Source organism: Silurus aristotelis (assembly GCF_946808225.1).
Source record: "Silurus aristotelis genome assembly, chromosome: 18".
NCBI lineage: Eukaryota > Metazoa > Chordata > Actinopteri > Siluriformes > Siluridae > Silurus > Silurus aristotelis.
Window position 1 is genome coordinate 16,306,976 of NC_139591.1, and position 12,375 is coordinate 16,319,350.

General features: G+C 39.0%; 1 protein-coding gene across 3 annotated transcripts in view; it reads left to right on the plus strand.

Moving 5' to 3' along the window:
- The window catches only part of LOC310741037 (neurofibromin), a 91,667-nt gene that overhangs the window by 36,040 nt on the left and 43,252 nt on the right, over nt 1-12,375 (plus strand). For 2 of the 3 annotated variants that reach the window (XM_083568354.1, XM_083568355.1), the window contains exons 29-34: nt 1,569-1,704; nt 1,880-1,942; nt 2,555-2,713; nt 4,165-4,262; nt 7,437-7,583; nt 12,174-12,320. In XM_083568354.1, coding sequence (XP_083424480.1) covers nt 1,569-1,704; nt 1,880-1,942; nt 2,555-2,713; nt 4,165-4,262; nt 7,437-7,583; nt 12,174-12,320 — 750 coding nt within the window. The remainder of the gene's footprint in view (nt 1-1,568; nt 1,705-1,879; nt 1,943-2,554; nt 2,714-4,164; nt 4,263-7,436; nt 7,584-12,173; nt 12,321-12,375) is intronic. The other variant, XM_083568356.1, reaches the window with a different exon arrangement.

The window sequence follows — 12,375 nt, forward strand, 5'->3', positions numbered from 1 at the left end:
TGCAAGTGTTTCAAAAAACATTAAAGATTGTGTTTCCAAACTTTTCACAGGCCCTGTATATATCCTCTTGTACATCTTTCATGATTTCTAACACTAAATGCCATCAAAGATGTCGATACAATATTGTAAAATACAATTTTGATCCACTTTTGAGTGGCAAAGAAATACTTCCACAGTTATGAGCCGAAGTTCATGACTTTTGTATGCCATTTTTAGAATTTTTAACGAGTCTGAAAAGTAGGAGGTGGAGAGCAGCTGGTGGCAGTACTGAGGTGGAAATCCTGTAGCGTGTAAACCCCCTCTGAGTTTGTAGACGTGTGTGATGTTAACACTGTTACATCTATAAACCCAATTCCATAAAAGTTGGGACATTTGTAAAATGTAAATAAAAACAGAATGCTATAATTTGCTTAACTTATTAACCCATATGTTATTCGCATTAGAACGTAGAAACCATATCAAATGTGGAAACAGAGGAAATTTACAATTTTACGGAAAAATGAGGTTATTTTGAATTTGATTGCTGCAAAAGGTTTTAAAAAAGTTGGGACATGGCCATGTTTAGAGCTGTGTAGCATCATGTCTTCTCTCTGTATACATCTGAAAACTGAGGAGACCAGTTGCTCAAGTTTTAGGAGGGGAATGTTGTCCCATATGTGTCTGATACATTGTAGGATTGTAGCAGCTCAAAAGTTCTGGTGTCCTTTGTTATATTTTTGTGTTTTATGATGCAAATGTTTTCAAATGGTGAAAGGTCTTCAAGCCTTCATGGAAAAAGAAGGTATTCTGAATAAAAGCATTTGTTGTTCTAAAACCTGTATATACCATTCACGATGATGAAGCCTTTCCTAATGTCCAAGCTTTCCATTTCACAGGCATTGTCGCACTCCCATATCATCAGAGATGTGGCTGTTTTAACTGAGTGCTGATAACAAGCCAGATAGTCCCTCTCCTCATTAGTACAGAGTACCATTAAATTTTGAACCTTGTTTTTTTCTTAAACTGGTACATTCCCTCAGTTTTTACTTTTGATATGTTTTCTATGTTCTATTTGGGGATAAAACTCAGGTTTATGATATTTGGAAATCACTGCGTTCTGCTTTTATTTAGATTTTTACACAGTGTTCCAACTTTTTTTGGAATTGGGGTTTTAATACATCTAAGTAGTTAATATTAACATCTCTCAATGCATTAACAAAATGAGAGCCAAATTTTTGCACCCAACTAACTATATGGAAGACTTTTTGAGGTTTTTTTTCTGTTTAACAGATGATTAATCCTAATTGCAGCTAATGTTGTATTTGTAAGATAACTGCATCTAAGGCTGGATGATTTTTCAGTAACATGTATAGTGATATCTTTTTAATAAAAAGGTTTTGAATTGTTTTTTTTAATACTTTTTTCTTTTAAAAAAAGAAAAAAGTATTTTACTTTTAATACTTTACTGTTGTATTGCTGGCAGATTGGAAGCACAACTGTGTATATTGTGATACATCTTGTGTGTCGTATAATTGTATACTTTTTCTGTTGTTAACACGTGGTATGTTTTGCGATTTCCTTTTCCGTAGACTGGATCACAGCGAAGTGTTGGAAGAAAACCAGCGCAACCTGCTGACCATGACGAACCGCTTCTTCCTGGCCATTATCAACTCCTCGAGTGAATTCCCACCACAGCTGAGGAGTGTGTGTCACTGCCTGTTCCAGGTGAACCCCCTGCATGTCTCATCTCACAGTGTGTGGTCTCCACTGTCATGTACAGTGTGTTGTGAGGCTTATCTCAGACATTTCCTTGACATGTGTTTGTGTGGTGGATGTTGGTGTGTGTTAGCTGTGACCTTTGGTTGTGGTGTTTTGTTTTTGTTTTGTTTGTATCCTGTAGGCTACTTGCTACTCTCTACTGAATAAAGCCACAGTTAAAGAGAAAAAGGAAAATAAAAAATCTGTAAGTTCCGTGAGATCACTCTTTCACTGCTGAGGCATGCTGAAGCCTTAACGCAGAGTGCTTTCTCAAAGGCTCTATTTGCATCGGCTCACCTGTTTTCATTGGCATTATGTAGTCTTTTTACTGACTGATGTTTCTGTTCTGGTAGCACTCTTTTTGCTAGCACTGCTATTTCCTCTTGCTTCCTGGCCCCTACTAATAAAGAGAGCTCCTACCTACGTAACCAGAAGATTTTAACTATCTTGCTTGCTTAATGAACTAACCAACTAACTATTCTGAAAAAACTTTAAAGGTTATCGCTTTTGTTGTTTTATTAATGATTCATTTATTACAAATAAAATTAAATACAGATATGAAATGAACAATAAGGTTTACTTTCCTGTCTGTCTGTCTATCCGTCTATCCGTCCATCTATCCATCTATCCATCTATCCATCCATCCATCCATCCATCCATCCATCCATCCATCCATCTATCTATCTATCACATCTATCACAACTTCTATAGACGCTATATGTTTATCTCATTGACACTCTGCTTGTGTGGGGTCCAAATTGGGTATTATTTTGTCCGTAAAATGTTTTTCTCGTGTCTGATTTCTCCCACGTGTCAGGTCGTGAGTCAGCGTTTCCCTCAGAACAGCATCGGTGCCGTGGGGAGCGCCATGTTCCTGCGCTTTATAAACCCAGCCATAGTTTCCCCGTACGAAGCAGGGATCCTGGAAAAGAAGCCTCCTCTGAGAATAGAGCGGGGACTCAAACTCATGTCCAAGGTATGAAGACCTTTTTCAGCAGACAGATCTGTCAGGAAGAATTTTGATTTAGCTCTTCTATTGACTAGTGATTTATTAAACACCTGAACAGGTGACCTTTGTCACAATCACAGGGCTAACATATGATGTTGCAGTTTGCTGTAAAGGATTATCATCAACAACGATTTGTCCTTTTATTGTTCTCTCCATATTAAATTTTTTTTCTATTACCTTAGGCTTATTTCTAGACTTGATCAAAATCTACATAATTGTACATTGTGTAGATTTGATTATTTCTTTAAAATGACTTAAATGGTTGTATAACCATAGCGTAGGGGTGGGTGATATGAGCTAAAATTCATAATCACAATATTTTCCAAATCATATCGTTATTATATTTTGATAAGAAAAAAAAAATTGGAAATAAAGTTTTTGTAGACTTCAGTTAAATTCCAGGCAAAATATATTTTTTAAACGTATATAACTAGAAAAATGCAGCGTTACTGATTTCATTGTAAACTCTTTCCCGACATTTCTTCAAACTTTCTTTCTCCACAGTTTGAATGGGTAACATGTCGTTCGCTATGTGAGACTACAGAGAGTATGGAACTGGTTTGGGTTCCAAATCTCTGACATCGACCAACAAAAAATACAATGCAATTTGCGTCGTGTGTGGTTGTAGACTGTTTTGGTCTGTTTGGACTGTTATTAATACGCTCTGTGTTCGATTACTAATGCCTTTGTAGTAAGGAGTTGAACACAGTAGAGCAGTGGTCCCCAACCTTTTTTGCACCACGGACCAGGTTAATCGGGGTGGGGTTATAAATACAAAAAAATAAATGATACGACCTGCATAAAAACTAATATTTTCTAAATATAATAATAATCCTGAATCCACTGTGTTGTTGTTTGTTCATTTTGCTTGCTTGGGGTTTTGAATTTAGCGGTAATGTATTATGTGTTACCGGCCGGAGCAGCCCCTTTAAGAAGGTAGCGGATGGAGGTAAGACATGTGACCGAGGCGAGAATGTTGACATGCATCAAGAGTGAGTCATAGACAGATGTGGCGGAGAGAATCAAACAGAATCAGATAACAAATAAAAACGGAAATAATGTAAGTTATGTATTCTTTCTTTGCGGCCTGGTACCAAGCCCGGGGGTTGGGGACCACTGCAGTGGAGGACAAAAAGTCCTCGGCTCTGTATCGTCTTTAGGGGTCTTAAGGGTTTTAAAAAGTACCAAATTGATTAAAACAATATTAACGCTAAATTTCGTTTAATGAATATGTAACAGTATCCACATTACAGCAAAATCCATATCATAGCAAAACATAATAGCAGTAGTGATGTTCGTACCGATGTAGCGCCCACCCCTACCATAGGGAGAAATTAAACAAGACTGTTTAATACTAAAGGTTCAAAAGTTAAGCTGTGTTCTCATAGTGCGTCTCTGTTTCCTGTCTTTGTGTTCAGATTCTGCAGAGCATCGCCAACCATGTGCTGTTCACGAAGGAGGAACACATGAGACCTTTCAACGACTACGTGAAGAGCAACTTTGATTTAGCCAGAAAGTACGCCAGCACTTGCTCGACATATGTAGCCGATATTAGTGCTGGGCGGTATACCGGTTAATACCGAATACTGGTGTTTATTTTTTCTCTTCTTTTTTCGGCTGCTCCTGTTAGGGGTCACCACAGCAGATCATTCGTCTCCATACACCCCTGTCTTCAACATCTGCTTCTTTTACACCAACTACCTGCTTTTCTTCACTTCTCTAACACACTCTCCATTACTTTGCACTGTTGACCCCAGGTACCTGAACTCCTCCACCTTCTCCACCTCTTCTCCCTGCAACCGCACCACTCCACTGCCCTCCCTCTCATTCACACACATGTACTGTCTTACTCCTACCGACTTTCATTCCCCTTCTCTCCAGCGTGTACCTCCTTTTCTCCAGGATATTCTCCAACTGCTCCCTGCTTTTACCACAAATCACAATATCATCCACGGAGACTTCTGTCTGACCTCGTCCGTCAGCCTGTCCATCACCACTGCAAAAGGGTTTAGCGCCGATCCTTAATGCAGTCTAATCTTCACCTTAACCCAGTCTGTCGTTCCTACTGCACACTTTACTGGTGTCACACTGTCCTCATACATGTCCTGCACCACCCTCACATACTTCTCTGACACAACTGACTTTCTCATGGCTGGCTTCCACTAATCTTTACCATAACTTCATGGTGTGATATATATATATATATACACCATACAGTGAGGAAAATAAGTATTTGAACACCCTGCTATTTTGCAAGTTCTCCCACTTAGAAATCATGGAGGGGTCTGAAATTGTCATCATAGGTGCATGTCCACTGTGAGAGACATAATCTAAAAAAAATAAAAAATCCAGAAATCACAATATATGATTTTTAAACTATTTATTTGTATGATACAGCTGCAAATAAGTATTTGAACACCTGTCTATCAGCAAGAATTCTGACGCTCAAAGACCTGTTAGTCTGCCTTTAAAATGTCCACCTCCACTACATTTATTATCCTAAATTAGATGCACCTGTTTGAGGTCATTAGCTGCATAAAGACACCTGTCCACCCCATACAATCAGTAAGAATCCAACTACTAACATGGCCAAGACCAAAGAGCTGTCCAAAGACACTAGAGACAAAATTGTACACCTCCACAAGGCTGGAAAGGGCTACGGGGAAATTGCCAAGCAGCTTGGTGAAAAAAGGTCCACTGTTGGAGCAATCATTAGAAAATGGAAGAAGCTAAACATGACTGTCAATCGCCCTCGGACTGGGGCTCCATGCAAGATCTCACCTCGTTGGGTCTCAATGATCCTAAGGAAGGTGAGAAATCAACCAGAACTACATAGGAGGAGCTGGTCAATGACCTGAAAAGAGCTGGGACCACCGTTTCCAAGGTTACTGTTGGTAATACACTAATATGTCATGGTTTGAAATCATGCATGGCACGGAAGGTTCCCCTGCTTAAACCAGCACATGTCCAGGCATGTCTTAAGTTTGCCAATGACCATTTGGATGATACAGAGGAGTCATGGGAGAAAGTCAAGTGGTCAGATGAGACCAAAATAGAACTTTTGGGTCATAATTCCACTAAACGTGTTTGGAGGAAGAAGAATGATGAGTACCATCCCAAGAACACCATCCCTACTGTGAAGCATGGAGGTGGTAGCATCATGCTTTGGGGGTGTTTTTCTGCACATGGGACAGGGCGACTGCACTGTATTATGGAGAGGATGACCGGGGCCATGTATTGCGAGATTTTGGCGAACAACCTCCTTCCCTCAGTTAGAGCATTGAAGATGGGTCGAGGCTGGGTCTTCCAACATGATAATGACCCGAAGCACACAGCCAGAATAACTAAGGAGTGGCTCTGTAAGAAGCATATCAAGGTTCTGGTGTGGCCTAGCCAGTCTCCAGACCTAAACCCAATAGAGAATCTTTGGAGGGAGCTCAAACTCCGTTATTCTCAGTGACAGGCCAGAAACCTGACTGATCTAGAGAAGATCTGTGTGGAGGAGTGGGCTAAAATCCCTCCTGCAGTGTGTGCAAACCTGGTGAAAAACTACAGGAAACGTTTGACCTCTGTAATTGCAAACAAAGGCTACTGTACCAAATATTAACATTGACTTTCTCAGGTGTTCAAATACTTATTTGCAGCTGTATCATACAAATAAATAGTTAAAAAATCATATATTGTGATTTCTGGATTTTCTTTTTAGATTATGTCTCTCACAGTGGACATGCACCTACGATGACAATTTCAGACCCCTCCATGATTTCGAAGTGGGAGAACTTGCAAAATAGCAGGGTGTTCCAATACTTTATTTTCCTCACTGTGTGTGTGTGTGTGTGTGTGTGTGTGTGTGTATATATATATATATATATATATATATATATATATATATATATATATATATATATATATATATATATATATATATTAGGGATGTGCATCTCCATAACCGAGGCCCAAGCAATTCGCATCTTGATGCATAGCCAATGATACGATACATTTAAGATACATATAAAGCAGCTACGGATGTGATTTCGATTTGATTGAACACAATGCAGTTCAATGCAATACCATGCAACATGACGCTATGCAATTAAATATGGTACAGATAGTACGCATTTGTTACTTTGGTTCAGAGAGACAGCGAAATATAAATATACTTAAGTGCCTTCTGACTTCTAAAGCATGGCCCATTTACAATAAGGCCTTTGTAATGCAAAAAGAAAAGAAAACAGTTTAAATAAATCCAGACATATTTTTTCTGTTTTGTCTCCAGGAAGATGCAGCTCTACCTCTGCCATGTTAATCTGTATCTTATGTGACTCTGTAGTGTTGTGATACGTCATATTCACGTAGCAGCGGTGATGCTTAACTGTTTCTCAGCAAGGAGAAATCAATCTACATATAAAATACCGGTCACAAATGAGCAGTCTGGTTATAAATATTATTAAGTGTAGAGCATTTACTAATTATTGTATATAAATACATTTTTTTTACATATGCAAATATGTTAGAAACACATCACGATACGTTTTAATATCTGTGCATCACATCGCTAACTTTTATGATGATGCACCAATGTGAATCAATGAATGAATCTTACCATTAATAATATATATGTGTGTGTGTGTGTGTGTGTGTGTGTGTGTGTGTGTGTGTGTGTGTGTGTGTGTGTGTGTGTGTTTATCAGATTTTTTCTGGACATTGCATCCGATTGTCCCGCCAGTGACTCGGTGAACCACAGCCTCTCATTTATCAGTGACGGAAACGTACTGGCTCTGCACCGGCTGCTTTGGAACAACCAGGAGAAGATCGGCCAGTACCTCTCCAGCAACAGGTGCCTCACATGTTCACATCTGGACAGGGGTAGTTTAGCGTGAAGGTGTTTTTGAGCTCATGCCTTATGATTTCAGCTTGGGCTTTTGGGAGTTGTCTCACACAAACACGGATGTAAATGTGAATGCAAACGCAGCATCAGCATAGACGATAAACAGAAGCCCAGAGCTCCAATTAAGGGCTTTTTTTTTTGTGCGTCAGTATTTGTTAATCATATTCGCTTTCGCATGATAAACAAATGTTATTTCACATCCTATGTCTTGTCTGTGTTTTTCCAATTAATTTAAAGTGTTTTATTATTATTATTATTATAATTATTATTATTTAAAAGCAATCACTATGCAGCAGTTACTTTACTCACTTTACTACATTTAGATATTTGCTGAATACCGTATTTTCTGGACTATAAGCCGCGACTTTTTCCCCACGTTTTGAACCCCGCGCCTTATTTATGGATTTTTCCTGGGTTTTTCTCGGTTTCACAAACTTCAAGGCAAAAAACGGAACCCCATAACATTAGACTAATGAAATTTCCGAACGGAAACGAAAAAACGCACCTCACCTTTGTTCTGAGCTGCACGGCATCGGGAGAAAAGCTTCACCCATGGTGATTTTTAAAAGCACGAAGATGGCAAAAAAACTTTTGAGAGAAATAGTTGTGAAAGGAAGGAGGAAGACGGTGAACAATGACTTTCTTGGTCGGCTACTGTTTAGATACAAGCCGTTGTAACGCGTTGAGTCTGGGTGAAGGGAGAGCTCGCTAACTCCAGTTGCAACAGAAATCATATAAGCACAGACAGGTTTCCAAAACTCATGCTTTTTTATTTTTCTTGACAACAGCGTTACGGGTTAATCAAATAAACTTAGAAATAAGCTTCAGAAAATAATAAGGACATAATCCTCGTCTTGAACACACACAGTAATAGCGGAAAAATGCAGTGGCAGGCTATTCCCAAAATGCCGCTCTGCTCTTAAAGGAGCCACAACATATTTCACCCCTTACACTGTGTAACAGACACTCTCTTTTGTTAAAGCCTGTGTAAAGTTCATTAGTTTCAATGTAGATAGACAGGTGCGGTTTATTTATGTTTAAAATAAAAATCTTTGTCAAATTCAGTGCGGCTTATAGGCTTATATATGGGTGCGCTTTATAGTCTATACATATATATCTATATCTCTCTCTATAGAGAGAGAGAGAGAGAGAGAGAGAGAGAGAGAGAGAATATATGAAAAATCAACATAGAGTACAGGAGCATTGTCATGTTGTCAATTGTCTCAATACAATTGTGTACCTCCAAAGTTTGTGTGGAAAACCCACATATGACTGGAAATGTCAGGTGTATCAGAGTATCACCTTAACGTTTTTAAGATAAAAAAAAACAAAATGGTGTTTTTATTATCAACAGGTGCTCATTAAATCTGTTATAAATCAGTCTGTAGGGTAAATCAGTCACGTAATGGCCAGCCATGATTTACATGTAATACAACCTACATATACAGTGGGTACGGAAAGTATTCAGACCCCCTTAAATTTTTCACTCTTTGTTATATTGCAGCCATTTGCTAAAATCATTTAGGTTCATTCTTCTTCCTCATGAATGTACACATAGCGCCCCATACTGACAGAAAAACACAGAATTGTTGACACTGTTGCAGATTTATTAAAAAAGAAAAACTGAAATATCACATGGTCCTAAGTATTCAGACCCTTTGCTCAGTATTTAGTAAAAGCCCCCTTTTGATCTAATACAGCCAGGAGTCTTTTTGGGAAAGATGCAACAAGTCTTTCACACCTGGAATTGGGGATCCTCTGCCATTCCTCCTTGCAGATCCTCTCCAGTTCTGTCAGGTTGGATGGTAAACGTTGGTGGACAGCCATTTTTAGGTCTCTCCAGAGATGCTCAATTGGGTTTAAGTCAGGGCTCTGGCTGGGCCATTCAAGAACAGTCACGGAGTTGTTGTGAAGCCACTCCTTCGTTATTTTAGCTGTGTGCTTAGGGTCATTGTCTTGTTGGAAGGTAAACCTTCGGCCCAGTCTGAGGTCCAGAGCACTCTGGAGAAGGTTTTTGTCCAGGATATCCCTGTACTTGGCCGCATTCATCTTTCCCTCGATTGCAACCAGTCGTCCTGTCCCTGCAGCTAAAAAACACCCCCACAGCATGATGCTGCCACCACCATGCTTCACTGTTGGGACTGTATTAAACAGGTGATGAGCAGTGCCTGGTTTTCTCCACACATTCCGCTTAGAATTAAGGCCAAAAAGTTCTATTTTGGTCTCATCAGACCAGAGAATCTTATTTCTCACCATCTTGGAGTCCTTCAGGTGTTTTTTAGCAAACTCCATGCGGGCTTTCATGCTTCTTACACTGAGGAGAGGCTTCCGTCGGGCCACTCTGCCATAAAGCCCCGACTGGTGGAGGGCTGCAGTGATGGTTGACTTTCTACAACTTTCTCCCATCTCCTGACTGCATCTCTGGAGCTCAGCCACAGTGATCTTTGGGTTCTTCTTTACCTCTCTCACCAAGGCTCTTCTCCCCCGATAGCTCAGTTTGGCCGGACAGCCAGCTCTAGGAAGGGTTCTGGTTGTCCCAAACGTCTTCCATTTGAGGATTATGGAGGCCACTGTGCTCTTAGGAACCTTAAGTGCAGCAGAAATCTTTTTGTAACCTTGGCCAGATCTGTGCCTTGCCACAATTCTGTCTCTGAGCTCTTCAGGCAGTTCCTTTGACCTCATGATTCTCATTTGCTCTGACATGCATTGTGATCTGGAAGGTCTTATATAGACAGGTGTGTGGCTTTCCTAATCAAGTCCAATCAGTATAATCAAACACAGCTGGACTCAAATGAAGGTGTAGAACCATCTCAAGGATGATCAGAAGAAATGGAAAGCACCTGAGTTAAATATATGAGTGTCACAGCAAAGGGTCTGAATACTTAGGACCATGTGATATTTCAGTTTTTCTTTTTTAATAAATCTGCAACAATGTCAACAATTCTGTGTTTTTCTGTCAATATGGGGAGCTTTGTGTACATTCATGAGGAAGAAGAATGAACTTAAATGATTTTAGCAAATGGCTGCAATATAACAAAGAGTAAAAAATTTAAGGGGGTCTGAATACTTTCCGTACCCACTGTAAGTCATCACCAAGGATTATCATTATATTATGGTGTTTTTAGGAGTGACTGTGGAAAAACGAGAGAGTGAGAGAGGAAAAAGAGAACGATGAGGGTTCACAGTAAAGGAAGGCAACTCTCAGGTCATTTGCTGAAAATTTACAACTTTCAAATGCATTCTATTTTTGTAGCACAGAACAAAGCAAAGAAGGTCTGTGGAAAACGCCTCGGCATGCAAATCCCGGTGGCTCACGAAGCCTCCGTGAAAACAACTTCTAGAGAGCAGCAAAAGAGTAGAAGCAGTAAAGCAAAGAAGGCGTGAAAACAGACTTGCCTCAAGCAACATAAAGAGTAGAGTTTGTTAGAGAACAAATATGGATTTTATGTCTCTGAACCTTTTAATACAATAATAATTACAATTCCATTTATAAAGTTTTGCCTGATTGTCTATAAAGCTGATAATTTTTTTTGATATAATTTTTTTTATTTAAATTGTATAAATCCTGAGTATATTTGTTACTGAAACTTTTATAGATATAAGCTTGTGTAGGCTTGTAAACAGGGCCAAGCAATGTGACAATAAATATTGTGGTAATTTGTAGCACAAATCACTTTTTTCTGGATATTTTTTAATTCTTCCAATTAAAATATCTTAAATGTTTTTGCTTATAATTCCAGACTGACCAGTAGGAGTTAATGCTAAAATTCATCACTTGATGAAATACTCTAAATTTCCAAACACACTCATTCTAGCTTGTGTGTGTATATATATGTGTACACACACACACACACACACACACACACACACACACACACACACACACACACACACACACACACACACACTTAATATAAACACTTTTTTTTACACAGGGCCATTCAAAACACATTCAAAATAATTTACATAGTACAAATAAAGTAAATAAAAAATAAGTGGTGTAAAAAGTGTTTGCCCTCTTCCTGATTTCTTATTTTTTTTGCATGTTTGTCACACTTTAATGTTTCAGCTCATCAAACTAATTTAAATATTAATAAAATATAACACAACTGAACACATGCACTTTTTAAATGAAGGTTTTTATTATTGACAAACAAAAGCCAAGACTACATGGCCCTGTGTAAAAAAAAAAAGTGTTTATATTAAGTGTGTGTGTGTGTGTGTGTGTGTGTGTGTGTGTGTGTGTGTGTGTGTGTGTGTGTGTGTGTATGTATGTGTATATATATATATATATATATATATATATGTATGTGTATGTGTGTGTGTATAAATATAAAAAACACACACACACACACTGATATACTGCTTGCTTATACTGCTGTACTTGCTGAAATGTGAGGGGTGTTCTCACTTTTGTGATGTATATAGTTTGTGCTGGATAATTACACTAATAAATGGATGGTCTATTGTCCTTGTTTAGTTTGGTTGCTGGTTATACACAATAAATCTGCCTTGCTTACAAGTAATGTACATTTTCAGGGATCATAAAGCAGTGGGTCGGCGTCCGTTTGACAAGATGGCGACTCTCCTGGCCTACCTCGGACCACCTGAACACAAGCCGGTAGCTGATACACACTGGTCCAGCCTGAACCTCACCAGCTCCAAGTTTGAAGAGTTCATGACCAGGTAATGAAGCACAGACCTTAACACAGAAGCTGGACTAATGATCTCATTTAACATC